Raw genomic sequence first — 23458 nt, 5'->3', positions numbered from 1 at the left:
CCATTTGGTTCCCTGAACCCCAAACCTGCCACTAGATCTTATCATTTAACTCCCTGACCACCAGAAATCCTAATTTCATTTTGGTTCCCTAAATCTAAACCTCATCAATGATATAAAATAAACTGTAAAAAGTGTATATACAGAATGCAGATAGAAAGTACTATGGTAGTTCAGAGGAGACAAAAGACTTATCTCGAGAATGTACAAATTAGGTGGAAGGAATAAAGGAAGATTTCTTAATGAGTGAGATGGAACTCGAAGGTGTGAGATTACAATAGCCAGTTACAATTGTTATTGTAACTTCAGGGCATGATCTAGCTCTCTTCCACTTGCATATTAATTAAAATTAATATACTGATTCATTTATTTAAGAAACATTTAATAAGTGCTTATTATGTGCTATGCAGATGAGATATAAAAAATTTAAAAAACTAAATTCTTACCTATATGAACTTAATATGCTACTAGGGAGAAACAACATGAACACAGATAAATAAATGTAAAATCTATATGAAGAGAATAACAAGTTATTTTGCCAGAACTGGCATCAGCAACTGATCTTATATAAAAGGTGGGACTTAAGCTAAGGAGGTCCAAGTGAGCAATTCCAGGCATAGGAGTTAGCACAGTCCGTATAAAGGCAGAGACAGGAAAGGAGAATTGAGTGCTGGGTACACAAGGACATTAAGCAGGCATTCTGGCTAGGATGTGGAATACGTTGGAAACTATCTTAAATGCTAAACCAGTATTTTTATTTTATTGGAGAGGCAAAAGGTTAGCTGAGGGAGTTCTTAATGCAGGTGATTAAACATGGTAAAATCGAGTGCTACAAAATATCAAATGAGGAATACTATGGATTATGAATTAAAAGAGACTAGAGAAGAGAAAAATTAACTATTACTGCATTAAGATAGGCCTGGATTGTAGTGATATCCAAGTAGAAAAAAGGGGACAAATGCAAAAACCCTGTGAATGTTGCACAAAAAGAGACCTGACAACTAAGGAGACCCAGCAGGTATAGAAAAGGGAAAGAGGACCAAGAAATTGTAAAGCTGGGTGACTGAAGGATGAGAGGCATTCTCAAGTAAGAAAGTAGGAGGAAGGCAAAGTAAGAAGGGAATGAGGTCTGCTTGGGGCATTTTGACATCAAGCTGTAAGATCAAATAATGACAGGAAGCTAGAGCTGAGGAGAGAGCACAGTCTAATCCATCACCGAGCATTATTAAGTACCTTCAATATTCCAGGCCTCCTACTAAGTGCTAGGGAAGAAAGAAAGGAGGGCAGCACAAAAAAAAAAAAGGCAAGCAGCACAAAGTCCTTGCCCAAGGAGCTCACAATCTAAGAGGAAATAACATCAACAAGGGCAAGAATTAGGGGGGATGGAGAAGAGCTTCCTGAAGAAGATGGGACCTGAGCTGGATCCTGAAGACTGCCAGAGAAGCCAGGTGGCAGAGAAAAGGAAAGAAAGCATCCCAGGCATGCAGAATGTCAGATGAAAGTTTGTGAAGCCAGGAGAAGATACCTCTTTTTCCAGGAATAACAATAAGGCCACGTTACTGACTGCAGCACAAGGGAGAGTCCAGTGTGAGAGGACTGAGAAAGTAGAAGAGAGAGTTTGTTATGAAGGGCTTTGAAGGACATACTAAGGACTTTCTATTTAATCTTGTAGACAGAGGAAGTCATTACTATCAGAGTAAGGGTGTGAAAGTGCTCAACCTAAGCTTTAGGAAAATCTCACTGGTGGCTGGGAGAGAGGCCCCTTGGGGCAGGCAGACTCACCAGCAGCTCTGGCTGCTGCAGGTCCAAGGAGATGAGGATCAGTACAGGGGAGGGGTAATATCAGCAGAGAAAAGGGGGCACATTCAAGATATTTCAAAAATAAAATCAACAGGTCTTGGCAATAGACTGGCTGTAGGGATGAGGGAGAGTGTATACAGGATGTTGGTGCCCTGGCCAGTAATAAAAGAATCTGGGGGAATTGGTGAGCTAAGTTTGGGCCAACTTCAGTTTAAGGTATCCACTGGACATGCAGGTTGATACTCAGTAGCTAGAGATCAGTTGAGAAGTTAGAGCTGGTTAAGTAGATTTGAGGATCAAAATTAGATATCTTAATCTATGTCATCTCCAAAGAGGGGGGAGTTAATAAACCCATAGAAACTCATGAAAATATAGAAGAATAGTGCCCAAGACAGAACGTTGAGAAAATTCATATAGGGGAGCAGGACATAGGACAATGGAAAAAAGAAGATGGGGGGAACGGCAGAGCTGCAAGAGCACTGGCACTAAAGTCACAGTCCCTGGGTTCTAATCTCGGGGTATGAAGGAATTAGGACAGATGGTCCCCTCCTAGCATCTAGATTCTAGATTCAAATTCAAGATAGTACCACAAATACTGACAAGGCTGGCATCAGACTGAGAAGGGAGGGAAAGGAAATAGAAGCAAGATATATTTTCTATTATATATATAAATAGGCTTTCCGTTTTAAAAGGGGGGGGGGGCTGATAGGAAGAGAGCTCTGACACAAGAGAGGTGGGATTCAATGCAGTTTGTTTTCGTTTATTTAAAATGCAGGGGACTCAATCATATTTATAGGAAGCAGGAGTCACAAGATGGGGAAAGATTAAAAATTGGAAATAGAAACATTCCCTAACACAAACCGCCAAAGATATGAATAAAATAGTTTTGATAAGAAAAAAGCTTAACTATTAGAAAGTATTACATATTATATTATTAGAAACTTTGCAAAAAGTTGCTTTTAGTAAGTAGTAACAGAAATGAAAATCAAAACAACTCTTCAATTTTATCTCATATACAAAATTAACCAAATGACAAAAGATACCATCACTGATGCTGGAACTGTACAGATTGGCTTTACAATATAGAACAAATGCAGCTATAAATTTATTCAGCCTGGAAAGCAATTTGAAGGTATGCTAAACAAAGTGACTAAATTGATACCATCCTCTGGCTGGGAAATTCCAAAGTTTGATTTATACCATAAACAGATCAGAAGCAAAAGCAAGGTCTTATATTTTTATACCAAGGGATTCAGTCACCAAATACTTATTACATACCTATTATGTGCCAGGAACTATGTTAATGGACTGCCAAGAGGTGTCATAGGGCATAGAGCACCAGGTCTGTTTTTTAACAGCACCATGTTAAAAAAAGGTTTGTAAATTTGAATCTAGAATCTAGATGCTAGGAGGGGACCACCTGTCCTAATTCCTTCATAGCTCAAGATCAGAACCCAGGGACTGTGACTTTAGTGTGGTATCATGAATCTAGGGACACAGGATGAGCAGACTACACTATTCTTGCTGGTTGACAAGTTCTCTGCAATCTTAATAATCTTGGAGAGCTGCCTACAAGGGGGAAAGGAGAAAAGGGGAAGGGGGAAGGGGGAGGGGAATGGAAAGGGGAAAGAGGAAGGGAAAAGTGAAAGGAAAAAGGGAAAGGAAAGGGGGAAAAAAACCACTCTTGCTATTTTAAAGCAATCATCTCCCCTCCTCTCCCCAGGTAATTTAATTTTCAATGTTATCTTCTGTCATTACTGATGAGATCCTGGGTTACCAGGTCAGGTTGGCAGAGAAAGCCTGAAGCACTAGAAGATTACTTCCTGAGGCACTGACAGGGATCAATTTAACCTCATAATTCTACCCCCTGTGGAGGTCAAGGCAACCCCACCTTGCTGGGTCCAATCAGAAATCCAAGTTATGAGGTGAACTTTGAGCTTACTCTCTTCCCTTATCAGGAAGAAAACCATCTGACTTTTATCCAGCACAACCAGTCCCAGACTATCCTGTGTGTAGTGGTTTGTAAGGATGAACACTTTATTAACCTCCATTCTCTATTCAACCTCTGGGACATCAACAACTTTTAAAAGACTGATTAGTGTATCTTTAGACTGGTCTGGGATTTGGTGGGCCAGCTGCATTCCATCTGGCTCCTCCCTCTTTGATTTCTCCCCAAGGTTATATTTCCTCTATAAAAGTGTGTCTGTAAAGAAGCACCTTGCAAAGTCCTTTGCAGGACTAAGCCAATCATTATTCCCTCTCTGCTTCATGGTGCCTTCCCTTTTCCCTTTAAGGATACCCTTCTCCTTACTATAGTTAATTCTGGGTAGTCTGCTAAATTCCTCTATGAATTTAACCAGCCAGTCAACTTCATTCTTAGGTCTCATGGTATATTCCTTTAATGGATTCTTTCAAACTCCTTTCCTTGATAATGATAATCTTATTGTTTCCCAAATCTATTTCTTATTTAACACTCCTGGTGCCCATTTTATTTCTTCATGTTGTCTGTAAACCTCTTCCCCTAAAGAAATCTACTTTTGTTAAAGAGAATGGCCACTGTGAATCTATCACATGTTGATTTCAAACTAAGAATTGCTACCCTGACCTCATCACTTATGTCAAACCCCCAAGATTCAATTTCCCTGGTCCACAAGTCATGCCCTCTTTGTGGAACCCCTTTTGGGTTAAACCCCACTACAGGTTCAATCTAGTGGTGTCTTTCTCTATATGGCTAACTCACTCTTTTAGGGTGCTAAACTCCTCTATGGATTTAGCCTGCCAATCAATCAATGGTATACTCCCACCTCAGAGTATTTCTTCTCCTGGTTAATTGTGAGTTCCACAAGGGAACTTATCTTTTCCATTGTTAATTGTTAAAATCCTTCTCTTTGCTAACTACTGCCCTCCCAAATCGATATCAGTTACCATCCTTTGTGTCTATTTTATCTATAACCTCTTCTCCATTTTTGACAAAGAAAATGGCCATTGTGTGTGAATTCTCCACATGACCAAACCCCAACATTTGGTGCCAATTGCTCTCCTCAACCTCATCATCTGATATCTACAACAATCACAACATCTGGTACTAAACCCCAAACACATCAATTAACTACAATTTATTTTCTCTCATTATAAGATAGGAATCCAAATTGTGGGTGAGAGGAGTGTCATATAATAACTAATATTTACATTTAAAATAAACCTTTAATTATACACACAATTGGAAGGAATTAAATTATCTTGATACTATGGTTATAAAATCACCAAAATAACTTAGACAAGATGCAAAAACCTTTGAGTGAAAAAAAAATTTAAATAGAGATGTTCTGAGAATGTACAACATAATATATCAAATGGAATCATATGGATTAAAGATAAGACATTTTCATTATGAGAATTGCTTTAAAAAAAAAAAAAAAAGGAAACTGGGTAACATTCTATCTGCTGGCTGAGTAAAGATTTCTTTTGGCTATTAAGTGTTTGGGAATATTATCCAGGGCTCCCTACATTCAATACTACTGTGGAAACGTGTAAAGAGAAATAAGTTTCTGACATCTTTTGTTAGAAGACCAACCACAGAGATATATACATGGTCAGTAGATTCCATAATAAAGTGCTGGATTAGTAAAGTACTTATAAAGACCAAAAGTGTTTTCATCTTCCAGTCTGATGCAACCTGCCTCCACTTTTCCAAGTGAAATGGATAATGACATTTATGTATGATGAGTTTACTCTGGAAACTTTGTTTATATGGGCAAATACTTCTGGAATTCAAAATATCCAAATGAGAGATGAGCTCCAGAATGTAAATGACTAACTAGATACATTTCTACGTAGAGATACAATCATCTCTTTTTTAATTTCAGATTCTAGGTTGACAAAAATTAGTGGCTAAACAAGATAAAAGTTAAAATTCAGTATTGAGTAGTTAGGTGGTTAGGGTTAGGGTTACAAGACTGTGACTTTAGTGTGGTATCATGAATCTAGGGACACAGGATGAGCAGACTACACTATTCTTGCTGGTTGACAAGTTCTCTGCAATCTTAATAATCTTGGAGAGCTGCCTAGAGCAGGGGTCCTCAAACTTTTTAAATAGGGGACCAGTTCACTGTCCCTCAGACTGTTGGAAGGCGGACTACAGTAAAAACAAAAACTTTGTTTTGTGGGCCTTTAAATAAAGAAACTACATAGTCCTGGGTGAGGGGAATAAACTTCCTCAGCTGCTGCATCTGGCCCGTGGGCCGTAGTTTGAAGACCCCTGGCCTAGAGCCTGGGAGGTGGGCAGGGTGGGTAGAGGTTTGGGGGTTTGGGAGTGAGGAGTGTCAAGTGACTTGCCAGGATGGTATTATCAATGTGTATCAGAAAAAGAAAGTCCTCTGAGTTTCTTTCCAACCAGCCAGGAGTGTGCTAGGTAAACTTTTAACTACTGTTTCTCTGAGTGGGGGGTGGGGGGAGGGGGTGGGAGGGAGAGGAAATATATTGCATGACATACTTTAAAGTTTAATCTGTATCATTAACATTTTCTTTATCACTTTAAGTCTTGGCAATCAAGTTGTAATATGTAGCATATGCAGATTTCCAACTAAGTGCACACATTGACAATTTAACTGGTTTTCCCAGACTAAGCCAGCTACATCACACCTCCTGCCCCTCAAAAACACATACACATAGACACAACCTACAATTCTGCCCAGACAACTGAAGAACAGGAATAAGATGAATTACATGGGATACAAAACAGGCTTCAGAGACACAGAACAGAAAGGGAACAGGAAAGCCAACTAGGTCCCCTTAAAGAAGGGATGTTCCTTCAAACCTATTAGCCTCATATACTGATATTGTTGTGTTAATAAAAAGGCTGGAATTGCCTCATTCAGCTTGGGGGGAGAGAAGTATCATTTGGGAGGGTGAAGTGAGGAGAGAAGAGTCACAAGAAATATAGGAAAACAGATTTTAAAAAATGAATAAAAATGAAGCACAAAATAAACTCATCCTTGACCTTTCTGAAGCACCTGATACTACTGATCATTTTTTCTTACTGGATAATCTCTCTTCTCTAGTTTTTTTCCCAATAGGGAAAATAGGCTCTTCCTTCAGGCTCTGTCCTGGGTCCTCTTCTCATTGTCTCTCTGTCTGTGTCTTTCACATTCCAGTCTCATATCATCAATTGCCTTTTGAGCATTTCAAACTGGATATTCCATAGGAATTTCAAACTCAGCATGTTCAGAACTCCTTGTCTTTGCATCCCTTTATTCTCCCAAATACCTGTTATTGTTAGAGGAACCATTATCCTTCCAACTTCACAACCCTGGTGTCCCCCACCTGTCAGCCTTGCTCATCCCACACTCCATCCTCCACATGCTATAAAAGCAATTACCCTAAAGCATATGAATCATGCCATCCTCTGCTCGATAAATTCTGCTGGCTCTCTGACTGGCGAGTAAAGCTCTTTCTAATCTGGACTTGCCCTATCTTCTCAGTTTTCTTATACTAGTGTGCACTCCCCCCTCCCCACACAAACAACCTAGAATATGGGCATCAGCCCTGTCCATTCACCACCACAGGTCTCTTTCCTCCTCCCCCCCAGTCTAGAATCTGCTCTCTCTTCTGTTGGGAGCCATTTGCCAGTGGCTTCTGGAAGTCTAACTCAGACCAGTAAAATGGATCTCTTCATGTGAGGATGATGATACAAGGAGGCTGAGAAACAGTTGCATTGTCTGATTTCTCTCCTCTTCCCTCTTGCCTCCAATTTATTTCATTCCCAATCCACAAGGAACATCTGCCTTAGTAAAGGCTGCTTTGTAACTCCTTTAAGTGTTATGATTCACAGCTGTGGAGGCTCTGGGAGAATTGAGCTGCCCCTTCACCTAGGCATAGTCCTTAACACTCTTCCTTTTCACTTCGTGACATTTCTGCCTTCTATGTCTCAAATGAAATGCCACTTTTTGGTCTCTTGAGGCTTTCCCTCTCAGATGACTACTTATAAATCTTATTTTCATGTTACCATCTCCACTTGTTTGTAAGCTCCTTGAAATCAAGCACCATTTCTGAGTTTTTCTGCCTTTTCTATATTAAACTAAGCACAGTACAAGCCGTAGAGAAAATAATGTTTGTTAATTATTTGATTAAAAAAAAACCAAATAAATAAAACTTAAAACAGAAACCAAAGCATGCAAAACAAATACAATTTTAGAGGGAAGTGAACCAATGATTAAAAAAAAAACACACACACATTTTAATGACTCCTTAGGGATCATGGAACAATAGCAAGAAAGTCTAAAATGGTTCAAAAGAGAAATGAAATTAAAAATGAATTTAGATTAGGAACACAAGCTCTCAAAGCAGAATATAAAACTATATTATCCAGGTAAAGAAAAATCTAATCTATAATATAGAAGAACTTCCCCAAATACATTAAAGTTTTGGAAAAGATTTAGAAACTCAGAACAGTAAGCAGGACAGAGAACCAAAAATAGGGTTCCATTATCATTGGAATGGAGGCTGACTGATGACAAAGAATGGAACTGAGCTATGGATCCGGACCACAGGGCAATTTCTATCACAAAATACTACAATTTTCAGATGTTACTTCTTTCATGAATTAATATTTCTAAAAATGAGGTAAAGCAAGGAAGAATAAACTAAGATTTACAAATACACTAACATACAACAAAACTGAATAGAAATAAGTTTAAATCTGTTACTTCAAAAGCACTGTCACTGTTTTCATGAGGGATACTGAGATGACAAAGGAGGAACATGGACATGTATCAATTATGAACAAGTAAATGAAATCCAGAATACACTAGAAGGAAAGAGAAGTAACAAAGAGAACAAAGTAAAGGAAAACTTCCTAGAAAACTATAAGATAAAGTTATAAAACAATAATAATAACACCTTGAGAGAAGTTGAAAGAAGTTCCTTGCTTTAACTACATGGAGATTAAGATGTGTCAAAACAGATAAAAGTCACAAAATAAAGAGAACTGAACAACATAAGTAAAGTCAAAGAACTTGGGAAAAGGCAGAAAAATGAGTGTGGGAGAGAAGTGGAGAGCCTGTGGAAAAAGAATGTGAACAGTATTGTATGAGCAAAACTTATCTCAGGAACAAAAGAGGAAGGAGATACAGAAAAGTAATACAAAAGAAATAAATGGAGGAAAACAAAAATCTTTTATTTTAAATGACAAAATTAACTCAATAAAGTGACAGAATGGATTTGCTACATAAAAAAATCTGAAAAGTAACTTTAAAAACTAAGAGTCAAAAAGTGAATCTTACAGGCAGCAGCTGCATTCAGACTATCCTAAGAAAAAAGCAAAATCAAAAGTTCGCAAAATTCAAGAATATAACAAGAAAGGTATATTATACATAATAGAAATATACACAAGGAAACAAGGAAATCAACAGGGAAAAAATATTCACCAAATAGCATATAAATTCCATACTTTCCTCAAGATTAATAATTTGTCAATGTTTTCAATACCACCACTTTTTCCTCCTTCTCCAACTCCACCACTGAAAAGCATTTCTTTTTCATATTGCATTATACTACATCAATTATACCATAATAATAATCAAGGAATTCTATTTTAGAAAAGACCTCCAAAAGTAAATAAATTTAGGCCCTACTCCCCATGAAAATTTCTAGGCCAACAAACCAAAGTAAAAAAAAAAAAAAAAAAAAGATTTTTTTTTTTTTTTAATTGTGTTTTTAAAGATCTTTAAGATTGGAGATACTAGGTGGGACCTTTCTCAGTAATGTATGTCAGGCTTTTATAAACTTTTCTTTTAACAATTTTGTTATACATCCATTGGAGAAGTAGTAGTAGTAATACTAATTCTAATAATAATAAGAGATTTATGTTTGTTTTAAAGTGTGAAAAGTGCTTTGTAGACATGATCTCATCTGAGCTGCACATTAACCTTGTGAGGTAAATACTATAGCTATTATACTCATTTGACAGGGGAGAAAACTTTTGTGTGTGCGCTATTAAAACAAAGGACAAAATTTAAGCGATCTGCAAATGAAGCACTAAAGCAGTATCTGAAAGCATATCTTTCTGATTCCTATGTTTCTATGTTCTAAGAGCCTCAAAGTAGATCCTTTATACAGATTTTATGGCTTTGCAAACAAAAAGATCTGTCCTTCAGGGTCTCTCTGAAATTTTGTTCTAAAAGTCATTTTTTTACTGAATGCTGCTGAATAAAACACCAAAAATTTTACCATGAGATCAAATTGAAAGAAAATAGTTGTGTCTGTACTATTGTGCACACCTAGGTATTTAAATGCACCTGCTACACAGTTCTGTTTTTTTGTTTTGTTTTGTTTTTTTGGCATGATAGTAATTCACACTAAAAAGACAGTAAATTAGATTCAATGTACATCTGGTTTCCAAATGTTTAGATATATACTTTGGTTGAGATTTCATTAAAGAAAAGTTTTTATTTTCCAATGGTAAAATTATCCATCAAAATACCATGGAATAAAACCCATAAAAAATAAATATTCCAGGGTGGCTAAATGAGGCAGTGGACAAAGCACTGGCCCTAGAGGCAGAAGGACCTGAGTCACCTAACCCCAACTGCTACATACACACTCGCTCACTCACTCTCTGGCAAGGGTGTAAGGGTGTGTGTGTATGTGTATTTGGGTGGTGGTGGGGAGGGGGGTAAGTTTTACAATTGATTGGTATATAAAATTTTTATGGGTCTTTTTCCCAACAAGAAAGATTTTAAAACTCCAGTTCTGCATATTTCAAATCATAAAACAAATTCTTTAAATACCATTTAAAGGCTAACTGACATAACGTTTAAATCATGTTCTTTCTGAAATCAAAGAGCAGCAATCTAAGTAAGCAAAGTAGAATCAAGAAGACATCTTCATGAGTTCAAATCTGGCCTCAGACATTTACTAGCTGTATGACCCTGCCCAAGTCAATGCACCCTGTTTGTCTTAATCTCCTTATCTAGAAAATAAACTGGGGGAGGAAATGGCAGAAATGGCAGACCACTTCCATATTTCTACCAAGAAAACCACAAATGAGGTCATGATGAGTCACACACAACTGAAATAACTCAATAAGAACAATACTTTATCTGCATGATTTTGTATAAAGTCATTTAACCTTTATGGACCTTAGTTTCTTCATCTATAAAATTGGACTTAGGACAGAAGGTTTGGTGTAGTTGACCATTAAGGTCCCTTGGTTAAATCTATGATCTATAGTGAAGTTGAAAGCAAGGCTATGTTCTAGGAAAAAAAGATGTGAAATAATTAAATTTTTTAAAATGTTAATCTTCAACTTCACTCATTGTAAGAAAATACTAATTTTACACCATGGCCCAACACTCCCTTTTCATTCATAAATTATGTAGCTAAAGGAAACACTGCTCTCAGAATGTCATTTCCATCTGATTGGAAGAGGAAGGAAGGTAGTAGCACAGTACAGAAGGGGAAAATTCCTTTCCTTAAAGTGCACAGAATGAACTAAAAGAATCACTAGAATTGAGGAAGACACATTTTGTAATTATGCAGAATGAGCCAGGTAGATAAAAGAGTTGCACAAATTAGACAAAATAGGAGAGAATCTTGGGATTTACTTAAAAATTTGAACTGACACAGAATAAAGGGAAGAAGATAGAAGAAAGGAGCAAGGCAGAGGTAAAGAAAACTCTATAAAGATAAAATATAAGAACTAAACATGTTTATGTGAAGAGGAAAAATTAGAAGCCTGAGTGCAAAAAAAGAAAATGAAAAAAAGATTCATAGAATTTCCTATACTTAGAAAAGGAAGATAATGGTTTATTTAATTCTTCAGGCAAAGAATAACTGAAGAAAACATATTTTACCTTTTCAGATTCACCATTGCCCAGGGAATCCCAGTAGGTGTGTTAAAGGCAGGAAGGAGTTTCCCTGCCAACTGCACTGCTTTGTTCTTGAATACCTGAGACAGAAATATGAATAGTCATAAATTACACCATCAATTAGTAGCTATTAACTGAATACTCAGAGTGTATATGACACTGAACCTGGGGCACAGGAAAAAGATGAGACTTTTTATATTGCTGGAAAAGTGGATGACAGAGATTATGCTGGTGATTGGGGAAACTACTGATGTTGATGAAGAAAGTCACCCAGAAGAGTTAAATATGGAAATTCATTTTGTACGAAGAAAGGAGATGATCTAGTATTAGTGGCATATGTAAACTTTGGTAAGCAAAAACTTAAAGGAAAACAAATGTTCTTCGTAAACAACTCTCTGCTAGCTTTTTCCTTTACAAATATAGTTCAACTGACATTAAAGTTGTAAAAATAATAAATTAAATATTGAATACATGCATTAATGAACTTTGATTCATGTAGTTATTTATTCCTACCCATTTCTTGCTATGAAAGCTCAACCAATTTCATGCAAATAAAAAAGGAAGGTAACTTCTATTCTAAGAATGTCTGAGAACAACACTAAATTAAATATAGAAAATCCCATTATCATTCCTTTTGTTGTCAAACAAATAAACTGAGTGACCCACATCTGGGTTTTGATGATAATATTATATACGACCACCCTTCTTCCCCTTCCCCCCCAAAAATATATATTGCTACCGATTTAGCTTTGGTTCAAAATCCTTTAAACTAATGCTTCTCAACCTCTGTCTCTGAAAAAACCTTGTGATGGTATAGTATGAACAGGATCTCACAAGAATTTTTATTTCAATATTAACTGTACTTTCTCCCTAAAATGCCAAATAGAAAGTTAAACATCTATCATAAGAGGTAGAAAGGAAGGAAAGAGAGCACAGGAGGAAGAAGGTTGGCCTCCTGACAAAGATATGTGGACCTGACCTAGGGAGTCAATGCTGGAGAGTTCAGAGACTACTGAATAAAGGAGAAGCATGATTTTTAAAGAAATGGACAGATGGAGAAGGGGAAGGACCAGAGGAAAGGGAAATGGCTTTTCAGCATAGTAGTTTCTCTCCTTGGTAATCATTTTTAATGCCATCACTTCCAGGCCTGCCTTGCCTCACTTCCCCTCTCTTTCATCACCTCATCCTGCCCACCTAATTACTTGCCTGGGATTGCCTGACAAAAAGGAGGAAATCTGGTTAGAAAACAAGGATCCATCAGTCACCTCTAGCTCCTCTTTCCTGACAAAGCTGGGCTTTGTTCTTTTAGTCAGACATTCTCTTACTCAACATTCCTATTTTAAGAACTAAAGCTAAAAAAAAGTTTTAAGTGTACCAACTTCATCCTATTTATCAACTGTTGCTGTTTCTTCTTCCTTTTTCAAAGAGGGCCAAAGACATCACAGGTGGTATCTTGACTGATGGGTGAATTGGACTGAAGTCAGCCTGGAGCTGCCCTAAATAAGTCATCACTGAATTCCAGTGGCAGGACAAAAGTTAAAATGACTGGTGAAGCCCCCAAATGCACATCCATTTCTACTACAAAATTGGTTTTATCTTATTGTGAATACAAATGTTCATAATAGCCAAACATCTTTGGCAAACACTGGCAAACTAAATAGGCTCCTTGGGAAAGGATGAGTACATTAGAGAGGTTTTAGAGATTGGGATATAGATGAAATAATATTGTTAATATTTTTTTTAAAGAGCATGACATTAGGAAGCAAATTAAAATTATACAAGAAAAAGATGACTCCTATCACTGTCCTGTGAGATTCTATAATCCTGCTGAGAGCTTTCCTGTAAAGGTTATCAGAATGGGAAGCCACATTTATATTGAGTGGTATAGGGGACACTATTTTTAAGTTTGAAAATTCTAATTTCTTAGAAGAGATTATGTAGCAAATATAGGAAGCACAACAAAATGAGGATGGAAATATAAATTCACTCCAATTTTGGAGACAGAAAAGGCACGTGACAGCCCTTTGTAAATATTGGGTTTTTTTGGAAGACAAACTAAGTGATGTTTAAAGGAAGCCAATGTAGCCAAGGGTGCTACTCTGAAGAAAAAAGGAGGTTTTCCCCCAAATTTTTTTAATCAAAAATCTAATGAAGACATTCTGAGTAGACTATTAATTCCTTATAATAATGTATTCACAAATTTCCTACTTGGGATCACAGCATTACAGAACTACAGCTGGAAAAGATCTTAGGACCCACCTAGGCCAATTGTATCATTTTACAATTGAGAAAACTAAGACCTAATGAGGTAATGATTTATATAAGGTCATAGGTAATAAGGGGGTAGAGTCAAGATTTAAACATGGGCCCAGGGACTCCAATAGTAAAAAAGATATATAAATATAATGTGCTATATAGAGAGATTTAAAATAGCTGAATTCTGACAAGTTACACCCCAGATACATTTTAACTAGTTCGTACTATGGGGTCTAAGTGTGTACATCTCTATGAGTGAGCAAGTAAGGGTATAAATATGTTGATATTTATAGTTGAACTGATCCAGGCTAGGAGCTAGATCTGTGATCTCAGCAATGGCGGGAGAAGATTTCCTCTGCCAGTACAGATAAGCACTTCTCTATGATTTGCACTCTTAGTATACACTTGTACGTTATTCTCTTTCATGATTGTTTTAGGCAAACTGGCTTTTATGCTCTTTCCAAAGGGCATTTTCCTCAAAACTGGATAGTAAACAGTGAGTACCCCATGTCAGTCAGTAAGCTAGTATTTATTAAGTGTCTAGTACATACCAAGAATCAAGGGGCTCACAGTTCAAAGAGAGAGACAAGATGCAAATAATTATGTACGGTGGTAGTTATACATAGATTATACTGGGAACAAGTTATACATAGGTTATATACTGGGAATAAGTTATACATAGGTTAAACTGGTAATAGTCTCAGAGCTGGAAAAAGTTTCCTGTTGAAGAGGGGCCTCTTGAGACTTGAAGGAAGTCAGAAAATCTAGAAGGTCAAGATGGAGAGAGTTCTAATCATGAAGATTAGATGACATGAGCCAATGACAAGGCTCAGAGTCAGTAACTGATGGAGTATCTTGATTGGGGAAAAGCAAAAAAGGCCATATTACAGGGGGAGTTCTAAGACAAATATGACTTTATAGTTGATGTTAGAGGCAACACAGAGTGAGTGCAGGTTATTTAGGAAGCTAGTGATGTGGTGTTGCATGTCAACTCAACAGACGATGGATGAGGAGAGAAGGGGCAGAGAGTTCAGCCCACAAACTACTGAAGCATTCCAGGTATGAGGCAATGAAGACCTGTGTCATAGCAAAGCCACTGTCAGAGGAGAAAATGGGAAATACCCAAGTGATATAACAAGACTTAGCAACTGACTAAGACATATATGGAGTATAAGAGTGAGGAGTTGAAGATGAAAACCAAGACTGAGTGACTGGCAAGATGCCTCTTCACAATAATAGTATAAAAGAGGAAGAAGGGAGGACTTGGGATGAAAGACAATAAGTTCAGTTTTAGGCATGCTGAGTGTAAGCTATCATACAGAACAGCCAGTTCAAGATGTCCATTAGATAGCTTGAGATGTAAGCTGGACAGAACCAAGAGAACACTGTACACAGCAACAAGAAGGTAATGTGATAATCAACTGCACTGAACTTGGCTCTTTTCAACAATGAGGTAATTCAAAGCAATTTCAACAGATCTGGGATGGAAAATGTCATCAGCATCTAGGGAGATTCAATGTGGATCAAAGAATAGTGTTTTCACCCTTTTTTTTGATGTTATTTTCTTTCTTAGGGTTTTTTCCCTTTTAATCTGACTTTTCTTGCCCAATATGACAAACATAGAAACATTTTCTCTTTTTTTATTATTTTCAAGTTTTTATTTTCAAAACATATACCTAGATAATTTTCATTATTTACCCTTACAAAACCTTGCTCTCCAAATATTTTCCCCCTCCCTTCCCTCTACCCGCTCCCTAGACAGCAAGTACTCCAATGTGCTAAACATATATAATTCTTCTATACATATTTCCACAATTATCATGCTGCACAAGAAAAATCAGATCAAAAAGGAAAAAAATGAGAAACAAAACAAAATGTAAGCAAATAACAACAAAAAGAGTAAAAATACTATGTTGTGATTCACACAGTCCCCACAATCCTCTTTCTGGCTGCAGATAGCTCTCTTCATCACAAGATATTGGAACTGGCCTGAATCACCTCATTGTTGAAGAATCAAGTTCACGAGAACTGATCATAGCATAATTTTGCTGTTGCCATGAACAATGATCTGGTTCTGTTCACTTCACTTATAGCATCAGTTCATATAAGTCTCCAGGCTTTTCGGAAATTATCCTGCTGATCATTTCTTATAAACAATAACATTCCACAACATTTATATAACATAACTTAATCAGCCATTCCCCGATTAATGGGTATACACTCATTTTCTAATTCTACATCATTACAAAAGGAGTCAATTAAAAAAAAAGAAAACCATCAGTTGCAAGTATGTATCTAACCTGCACTTGAAGATATGTCACTGTGTACCAAAAGGCATCTCACTGCATAGTAGGCCAGATCTAATTAATTAGGAAAACTGCCTTATGTGAAAACAAATAAGTACCACCAAGTGTGTGGTATAGATGTACATACCAAGAGTGTGTGCATATAAATTAAATATTAAAGTAGACTTTCTTACATCAAAACTTTGTTTCTAACAGAGGTGAAGCCATGATGAAGCTAAATTTAATGCATGCAAGGCCTTTACCCAAGTTATCTGCCATGAATGCCACAACAATCCTGTGATGTAGACACTATTATTATTCCTGTTCTAAAGATAAGGAAAGTGAAATTCAGGGAGAGCTTAAGGACTTGTTCCCAGTGACTTGGTATGCATTAAGACAGGATTTGAAATTTGAGTGCTGGATCTGGAGTCATAAGACCTGGTTTCAAATCCTGACTTTGCTACCATCTATGCTCCAGGGATAAGAAAGTCACCTAATCTCTCTAAGCTTCAGTCTCAACTGTAAGATGAGCAAATTGGAGTAAATGACCTCTAAAGTCTAATTCAGCTCTAAATAAATTTCAATCCCTCAACTTCCTTCAAATTCCAAGTTCAGTATCTCTTCTAGTACACCTCTGCTTCTAATACCTTTTCTCCATTACCTCTGAAATCTGGAATCAAATACAGCAATGCTAAGATTTCTTCCACATGAGCATTCCTCCATATACTTGAAGATTGCTATTATATTCTGAGTCCTTTATTTTCCAGCTTAAATATCCTTAGATCTTGTGATAAGGCACAAATCTCCAGGACTCTCACAATGTGCTTCCTAAATATGGCATCACATATGCTTTAGATATTGTCAGACCATGTCAGAATATTATTTTTTTTTTTGTTTTTGTTTTTTTTTTTTTTTTTTTTTTTTTCATGTCAGAATATTATAGTGGGTATTATTATCATCCTCTCTGTTTCTGAACATAAAAATAAGTTTAAAAAAAAATTTTTTTAAAAAGAGCCATCAATAAAACTCATGACTTCATGTGCTGGTACAGAAAAGCACAAAATATGAGTAACAAGCAAACTAAAATAAAGATCTTAATGTCAAAAGACAAATTTGACTCCAAAGTTATCATTTAAGATTTAGTGGTGTGAAAATTGGAACTGAAATGTGGCTCGAGAATGGCAATGTAGTATATAGTAGTAAGTACCTAAGGAACAGGATAAGAAACACAAAAAAGGCATAATAGTAATATATGCTATGAAATATTCTCCCTCTACTCTCACTCACCCTCGCTCTCTCTCTCCCCCTCTCTGAATCCTTAAGATTGTTCCTCATTGCAGGACCAGGAGATCATTATATACTTCAACAACAATACTAGATGATGACCAGTTCTGATGGATCAGGCCATCCTCAGCAACAAGATCAACCAAATCATTTCTAATGGAGCAGTAATGAACTGAACAGCTATACCCAGAAAAAGAACTCTGGGGGATGACTAAAACCATTACATTGAATTCCTAATCCCTATATTTATGCACACCTGCATTTTGATTTCCTTCACAAGCTAATTGTACAATAATTCAGAGTCTGATTCTTTTTGTACAGCAAAATAATGTTTTGGTCATGTATACTTATTATGTATCTAAGTTATATTTTAATATATTTAACATCTACTGGTCATCCTGCCATTTAGGGAGGGGTGGGGGGTAAGAGGTGAAAAATTGAACAAGAGGTTTGGCAATTTTAATGCTGTAAAGTTACCCATGTATATATCCTGTAAATAAAAGGCTATTAAATTAAAAAAAAAAAAAAAAAAAAAAAAAAAAAAAGATTGTTCCTCATTCTATAAAGCCACAGATATCACAACATATAGCTATCGTGAGTTATAGATATCTAAGTATTTCTCTTTATACATATATACACACGTGTTTCTCAAGGTGATGACATTTTTATCAATGTAGACTTTTTAATTTTTTTTTATCGAGAGTGAACAAGATGAGGTGAGATCTTTCAAGACAGTTGTGAAAATCGAGTAAGGTTTCATCTACTTCAGAGTTTGAGTAGGCCTGAAGGTCTTTGAGCATTTGACTCAAGGGCATACTTAGTGCCTGCTATACTCCCATGACATCATTTTCTCCCTATTTCAATCAAATATGGGCAACTATGTACTTACTGGTCAAGTTCAATTTCTTGGATAGTTACTGCATTTAGAATATAAGACCCTCATCCAATGAGGAAAGGATGATGGTCAGCGGTGGCAGGGAGTATTTGCATTAAAGACTATTTAAAGTGTCAAACCTGTCCTAAAAGGTGCATCCCTCCCCCTTCGATTGCTTGCTCAATGGGAGGGACGCCCGATTCTCATGAGAATGTACAATAAATTCTTTCTTTGCTCCTAGAGATCTCTCCAGCTTTTTATTAAATGGTGACCTCTCACCACACAAGGGGAAAAGGCATGTGAGGAAATCTGAAAACCTTAGGAAAAAGAATGATGTTCTTCATTTCTGTGAGAATCACTTTTCATTAGACTATATTACAGATCCTGTAGAAATCAAGGATAATAGATACAGAATTGAGCAAACAAGTCATGAACCTGGAAAAGAGATAGGATACAGCAGTGATGGGAGATTTCAATTTGCTGGGCCATTCTTGCTCTTTGTGCAAAAGATCAGAGCAGCTAATTCTCAAATTACCTTTGTGATAATATCTTTCACAAGGTGGAAGGACCAATAGAAAGAGTTTCCATTCTAGAGTCTTACAAAAAAAAAAAAAAAAAAAAAAGGAGAAACTGTTTATTACAGTAGAAATGGCTGGGACCTTGGGAGAAAAGAATGGAATATAAGAGAGAAGGAAGAAAATAGAAAAATAGTGTAAGCAGATACCTTAGATTTTGGGAGAATATTTCTGAAAAGGTTCAGAATAAAGATAGAATCTTATGGCCTAAAATTCTACGCAGTAAGTCAGAAAAGAAAGAAAATTAACATTAATGAATTTATGGGGGTGAGGGAGGCAGGTAAGAGAACAATTTGAATAAGGAAAAGGTAGAGTTCTCTAAAAATGGATGGCACAAGAAATTCAACATTCAAATTATATTTGAAAAAGTCCCGCATGAGCTATGCATATAAATACAGATGACATAAAAACAAAAGACAAATACATTTTAACGATTGCACAAAACATGCAGTCAGGCAATATAAATGACGAATGCAAAAATGTAATATGGTCATGTTAAAACAGCACAAGGAGTTCCAAATGCTCAGAAAAAGCTGAGACTGAAAAGGAATGGGAGTATGGGGTTATTGTTGAGTTGTTTATTTTTTAAATGATTTAGGAGAAAGGGGATTATTAAAAAAAAAAAATGGAGGGAAATGGTAGAACAGTTATAAATATCAGAAAATAAACATAGCATTGGCCAGCTCTCATTTTACTTCTTTTTCTATCCCAGAAAGTAATCCTGGGCCTGAAAAGGACAGAACAAAAATGACTCTGGAGCTTGTGATATCCACGAGAAGCAGGAGGATAGTGAGTGCTCCAAGGATAAGTCTGAGACCCTCACAGAAGTTATCTTTGGCTGACAAATCAAAATAATAACAGGGTATTCACAAAACGCTTGAGCTTTCCAAAAGGCAAGCACTAGGAGATAAGTGTTATTATTAAGCCCACTTTACAGGTCAGAGAGGTGAAGTGATTTGCTCAGGGTCATATAGCTAATCAGTGTCTGAAACCGAATTTGAACCGAAGTCTTTCTGACTCAAGCTCGAGTCCTCTCTGTATTACCTAGATGGAACACTATGCAGAGAACAAGATATTATGGTTGGAATGTAGACTATAAAAAAGGAAATAACCTAAATAAACTCAAACAGTTTAAGCTTAAGCTAGTCCACAAAAGGCTTTAAAAACAAAATAGTTTACAATTTATCACAGAAAGTGATAGGGAACCACTAGGTCTTCTTGAGCAGAATAACATGGTCACACTTATGTATTAGGAACAATTTGACAAGTATAGCCAATTAACAAGTTACTACAATAGGCTACACTGAAAGGGGACAAGGGCCTTCATCATAGCAGTGGCTGTGTTACAGACAGAAAAGGGAAAAATATAAATGGCAGTAGAACTGACAAGACTTAACAACAAGAATGTGTGGGATAGGAATGAGTCAAGGATGACTCCAAGGCTTACAAAGCCTGGGTGACAAGAAGGATGGAACTGAGTTCTGAATATTCAGGTTGTACATTTAAAGTTCCACAATGGGCAATTAATGAAGCAGGATCGGAGTTGAGAAAGGACTGACACTGCAAGCTTCAAGGTTGAAGTCATCTGCAAGGAATTGACAGTTGAACCTAAGAGAGCTGAGAAGAAACTACAAGTCAGAGACAGGCAAAGTGTTCCTCAACTTTCAAAAAGGGAAAAAGAGTGACATTTGCAAAATATAAAGCAGTGAGCTAATGTAGATTCCTGGCAAAATCCTAGTATTATTAAATAGACAGAAAATACCAGGAAAAGGAAGCAATGAATAACAAAGAACAATATGATCCATCAAGACTAGAAAATAGGACTTCTGGCCAAGAAGGCAGAGAGGACATATGCATCTACCTAGGCTCCATCTTGCCCTCAGAATACTTTTTTTTTCATGACAAGACCTTGGAATTAGTGCTTGACTGAAAAAATCCATGAATACATTACCAAGAAGATATCCTTGAAATTCACCAGAAAAGGTCTATTTTTGCTCACGGGCAGGGACAGTTAGATCAGGCGCAGACTGCAGGCAGGCAAGGAGAGCACAGCAGGTAGCTCACACTGAGCAGACCAGAGGGGGATGGAGTGTGATCTCAGCCATTTCTGCGCGGAGAACTTTACCATAATGTGGCTAACTTTGCCCTGGCAGCAAGCCAGTAGACAAGCAGAGAAGCTAAAAACACAGGGGATAAAAACTATAACCCCGAAAAGCCAGGGTCTCTTGGGACCTGGTCACACCCACCCAACACCAGGAGTGACTCAGAGTCTCAGAGTGCAGATGCAGCTCAGCCATTTCTGTCCTGCTAGTCTCTCACTGCTGCCCCCTGCAGTCTGTTGAGGAAGCTCAGTAATACCATCCAGCAGACTGCATTTGCTTTTTTTTGTTAGTTTGTTTTCTTTGATTCTTCTTTGACAAAATGAACAAAAAATTAAAGCGGGCTCTAACAATAGAGAACTTCTATATGGATAGAGAACAGACTTTAAATCCTGAGGAGACTAAAAATAGACTGTCTCCAGATGAATCCCCAAAGGGGGATATGATCTAGTCCCTGACACACAACTCTCATAGAAGAAATTAAAAAGGCTTTCACAAGAGAGCTAGAAGAAAAATGGGAAAAGGAAAGGGAAGCTTGGCAAGAGGGTTTGGATAAGTCATCCCACTCATTTAAAGATAGAGTAGATAAAGAAATCAAATCCCTGAAAAACATAATTAGTTAATTGGAAAAGGTAAACAACTCCAAGAAAAACAGAATTAGTGAATTGGGAAAAGAAAATAGCTCTCTAAAAAATAAAATTGTCCAAATGGGAAAAAAAAAACGCATAAAACAAAACAACTCACTTAAAAATTCAATTGGACAATTACAAAAAGAAATAAAAAAAATTAAGTGAAGAAAATAATTCATTAAAAACCAGAATTCAACAAATGGAAATGAATGACTTCAGGAGACACCAAGAATCAGTCAAGCAAAACCAAAAAAATGAAACAATGGAAAAAAACTATCAAATAGCTTCTTGGGAAAACAAGAGACCTAGAAAATAGATCTAGGAGAGATAATCTGAGAATTATTGGACTTCCTGAAAAATATGATGAAAAAAAATCCTGGACCTAACTCAGTTTCAATTGATCAACGATGGATAGAAGCAGCTACACCCAAAGAAAGAACACTGGGAAATGAATGTAAACTGTTTGCATTTTTGTTTTTCTTCCTGGGTTATTTCTACCTTCTAAATCCAATTCCCCCGTGCAACATGAGAACTGTTCAGTTCTGCACACATATATTGTATCTAGGATATACTGCAACATATTTAACATATATAGGACTGCTTGCCATCTAGGGGAGGGGGTGGAGGGAAAGAGGAGAAAAATCGGAACAGAAATGAGTGCAAGGGATAATGTTGTAAAAAATTACCCTGGCATGAGTTCTGTCAATAAAAAGTTATTATAATAAAGGAAAGAAAGGAAAGAAAGGAAAGAAAGGAAAGAAAGGAAAGAAAGGAAAGAAAGGAAAGAAAGGAAAGAAAGGAAAGAAAGGAAAGAAAGGAAAGAAAGGAAAGAAAGGAAAGAAAGGAAAGAAAGAAAGAAAGAAAGAAAGAAAGAAAGAAAGAAAGAAAGAAAGAAAGAAAGAAAGAAAAGAAAAAAGATCCTGGACACTATTTTCCAGGAAATTATCAAAAAGAACTGCTCAGATGCTATAGAAACAGAGGATAAAATAGACATTAAAAGAATTCATCAATCACCTACTAAAACAGACCCTAGAATCAAAACTATATTCCAGAACTGTCAAATCAAGGAAAAAATACTACAAGCAGCTAGAAAAAAACAATTCAAATAAAGAGGAGCCGCAATAAGGATTACTCAGGATCTAGCAACGTCCACATTAAAGGATCGAAGGGCCTGGAAATCTGATATTCTGAAAGAGTAATGAAGTTGGTATGTAGCCAAGAATAAGTTACCCAGCCAAAATGGGCATTTTTTTTTTCTAGGGAAGAGACATTCAATGAAATAAGTGAATTCCTTCTATTTCTGATGGAAAAAAAAAAAAAAAAAAAAAAAAAAAAAAAAAAAAAAAACAGAACTAAACAAAAAGTTTGATTTCCAAATATAGAACTCAAGAGAAATATAAAAAGGTAAAAAAAAAATTTCTATTATAAATATACATAAAGAACACATGTATTATTTGTTCTAGAAACTAGCGTGGAAAGGAAATTGTACCAGAAAAAGGGTAAAGTGGGGGTACAACATCTCATGAAGAGGCAAAGGAAACCTATTACATCTGAGGGAAAGAAGGGAGGGGGATGAACATAGCATGTATCTTACTCTCTCATCAGAATTGGTTTAAAGAGAAAAATATTAGACATATTCAATTTACGAAGAAACTTCTCCCACCTCACTGAAAAGTGGGAGAAGAAAGGTGAAAAGGGAAAGAGTAAGCTAAGTGGAAAGGAATACAGAAATTGTGAGGAAAAGGGGGCAAGAATGAAGGGAAATTCTAAGGTGGAGGGAGGGAGCCTAAAAA

General features: G+C 36.6%; 1 protein-coding gene across 1 annotated transcript in view; it reads right to left on the bottom strand.

Annotated features, from left to right (window-relative positions):
• MAN1A2 (mannosidase alpha class 1A member 2) overlaps positions 1 to 23458 on the bottom strand; it is a 196494-nt gene that overhangs the window by 59322 nt on the left and 113714 nt on the right. The window contains exon 6 of the mRNA XM_031967376.1: positions 11649 to 11743. Within this exon, the coding sequence (XP_031823236.1) occupies positions 11649 to 11743 (95 nt within the window). The remainder of the gene's footprint in view (positions 1 to 11648; positions 11744 to 23458) is intronic.

Source organism: Sarcophilus harrisii, chromosome 4 (genome assembly GCF_902635505.1).
Source record: "Sarcophilus harrisii chromosome 4, mSarHar1.11, whole genome shotgun sequence".
In the NCBI taxonomy this organism is placed as follows: Eukaryota; Metazoa; Chordata; class Mammalia; order Dasyuromorphia; family Dasyuridae; genus Sarcophilus; species Sarcophilus harrisii.
Note: the sequence above shows the minus strand (reverse complement) of the source record. Positions and strands in the feature narration are given on the sequence as shown.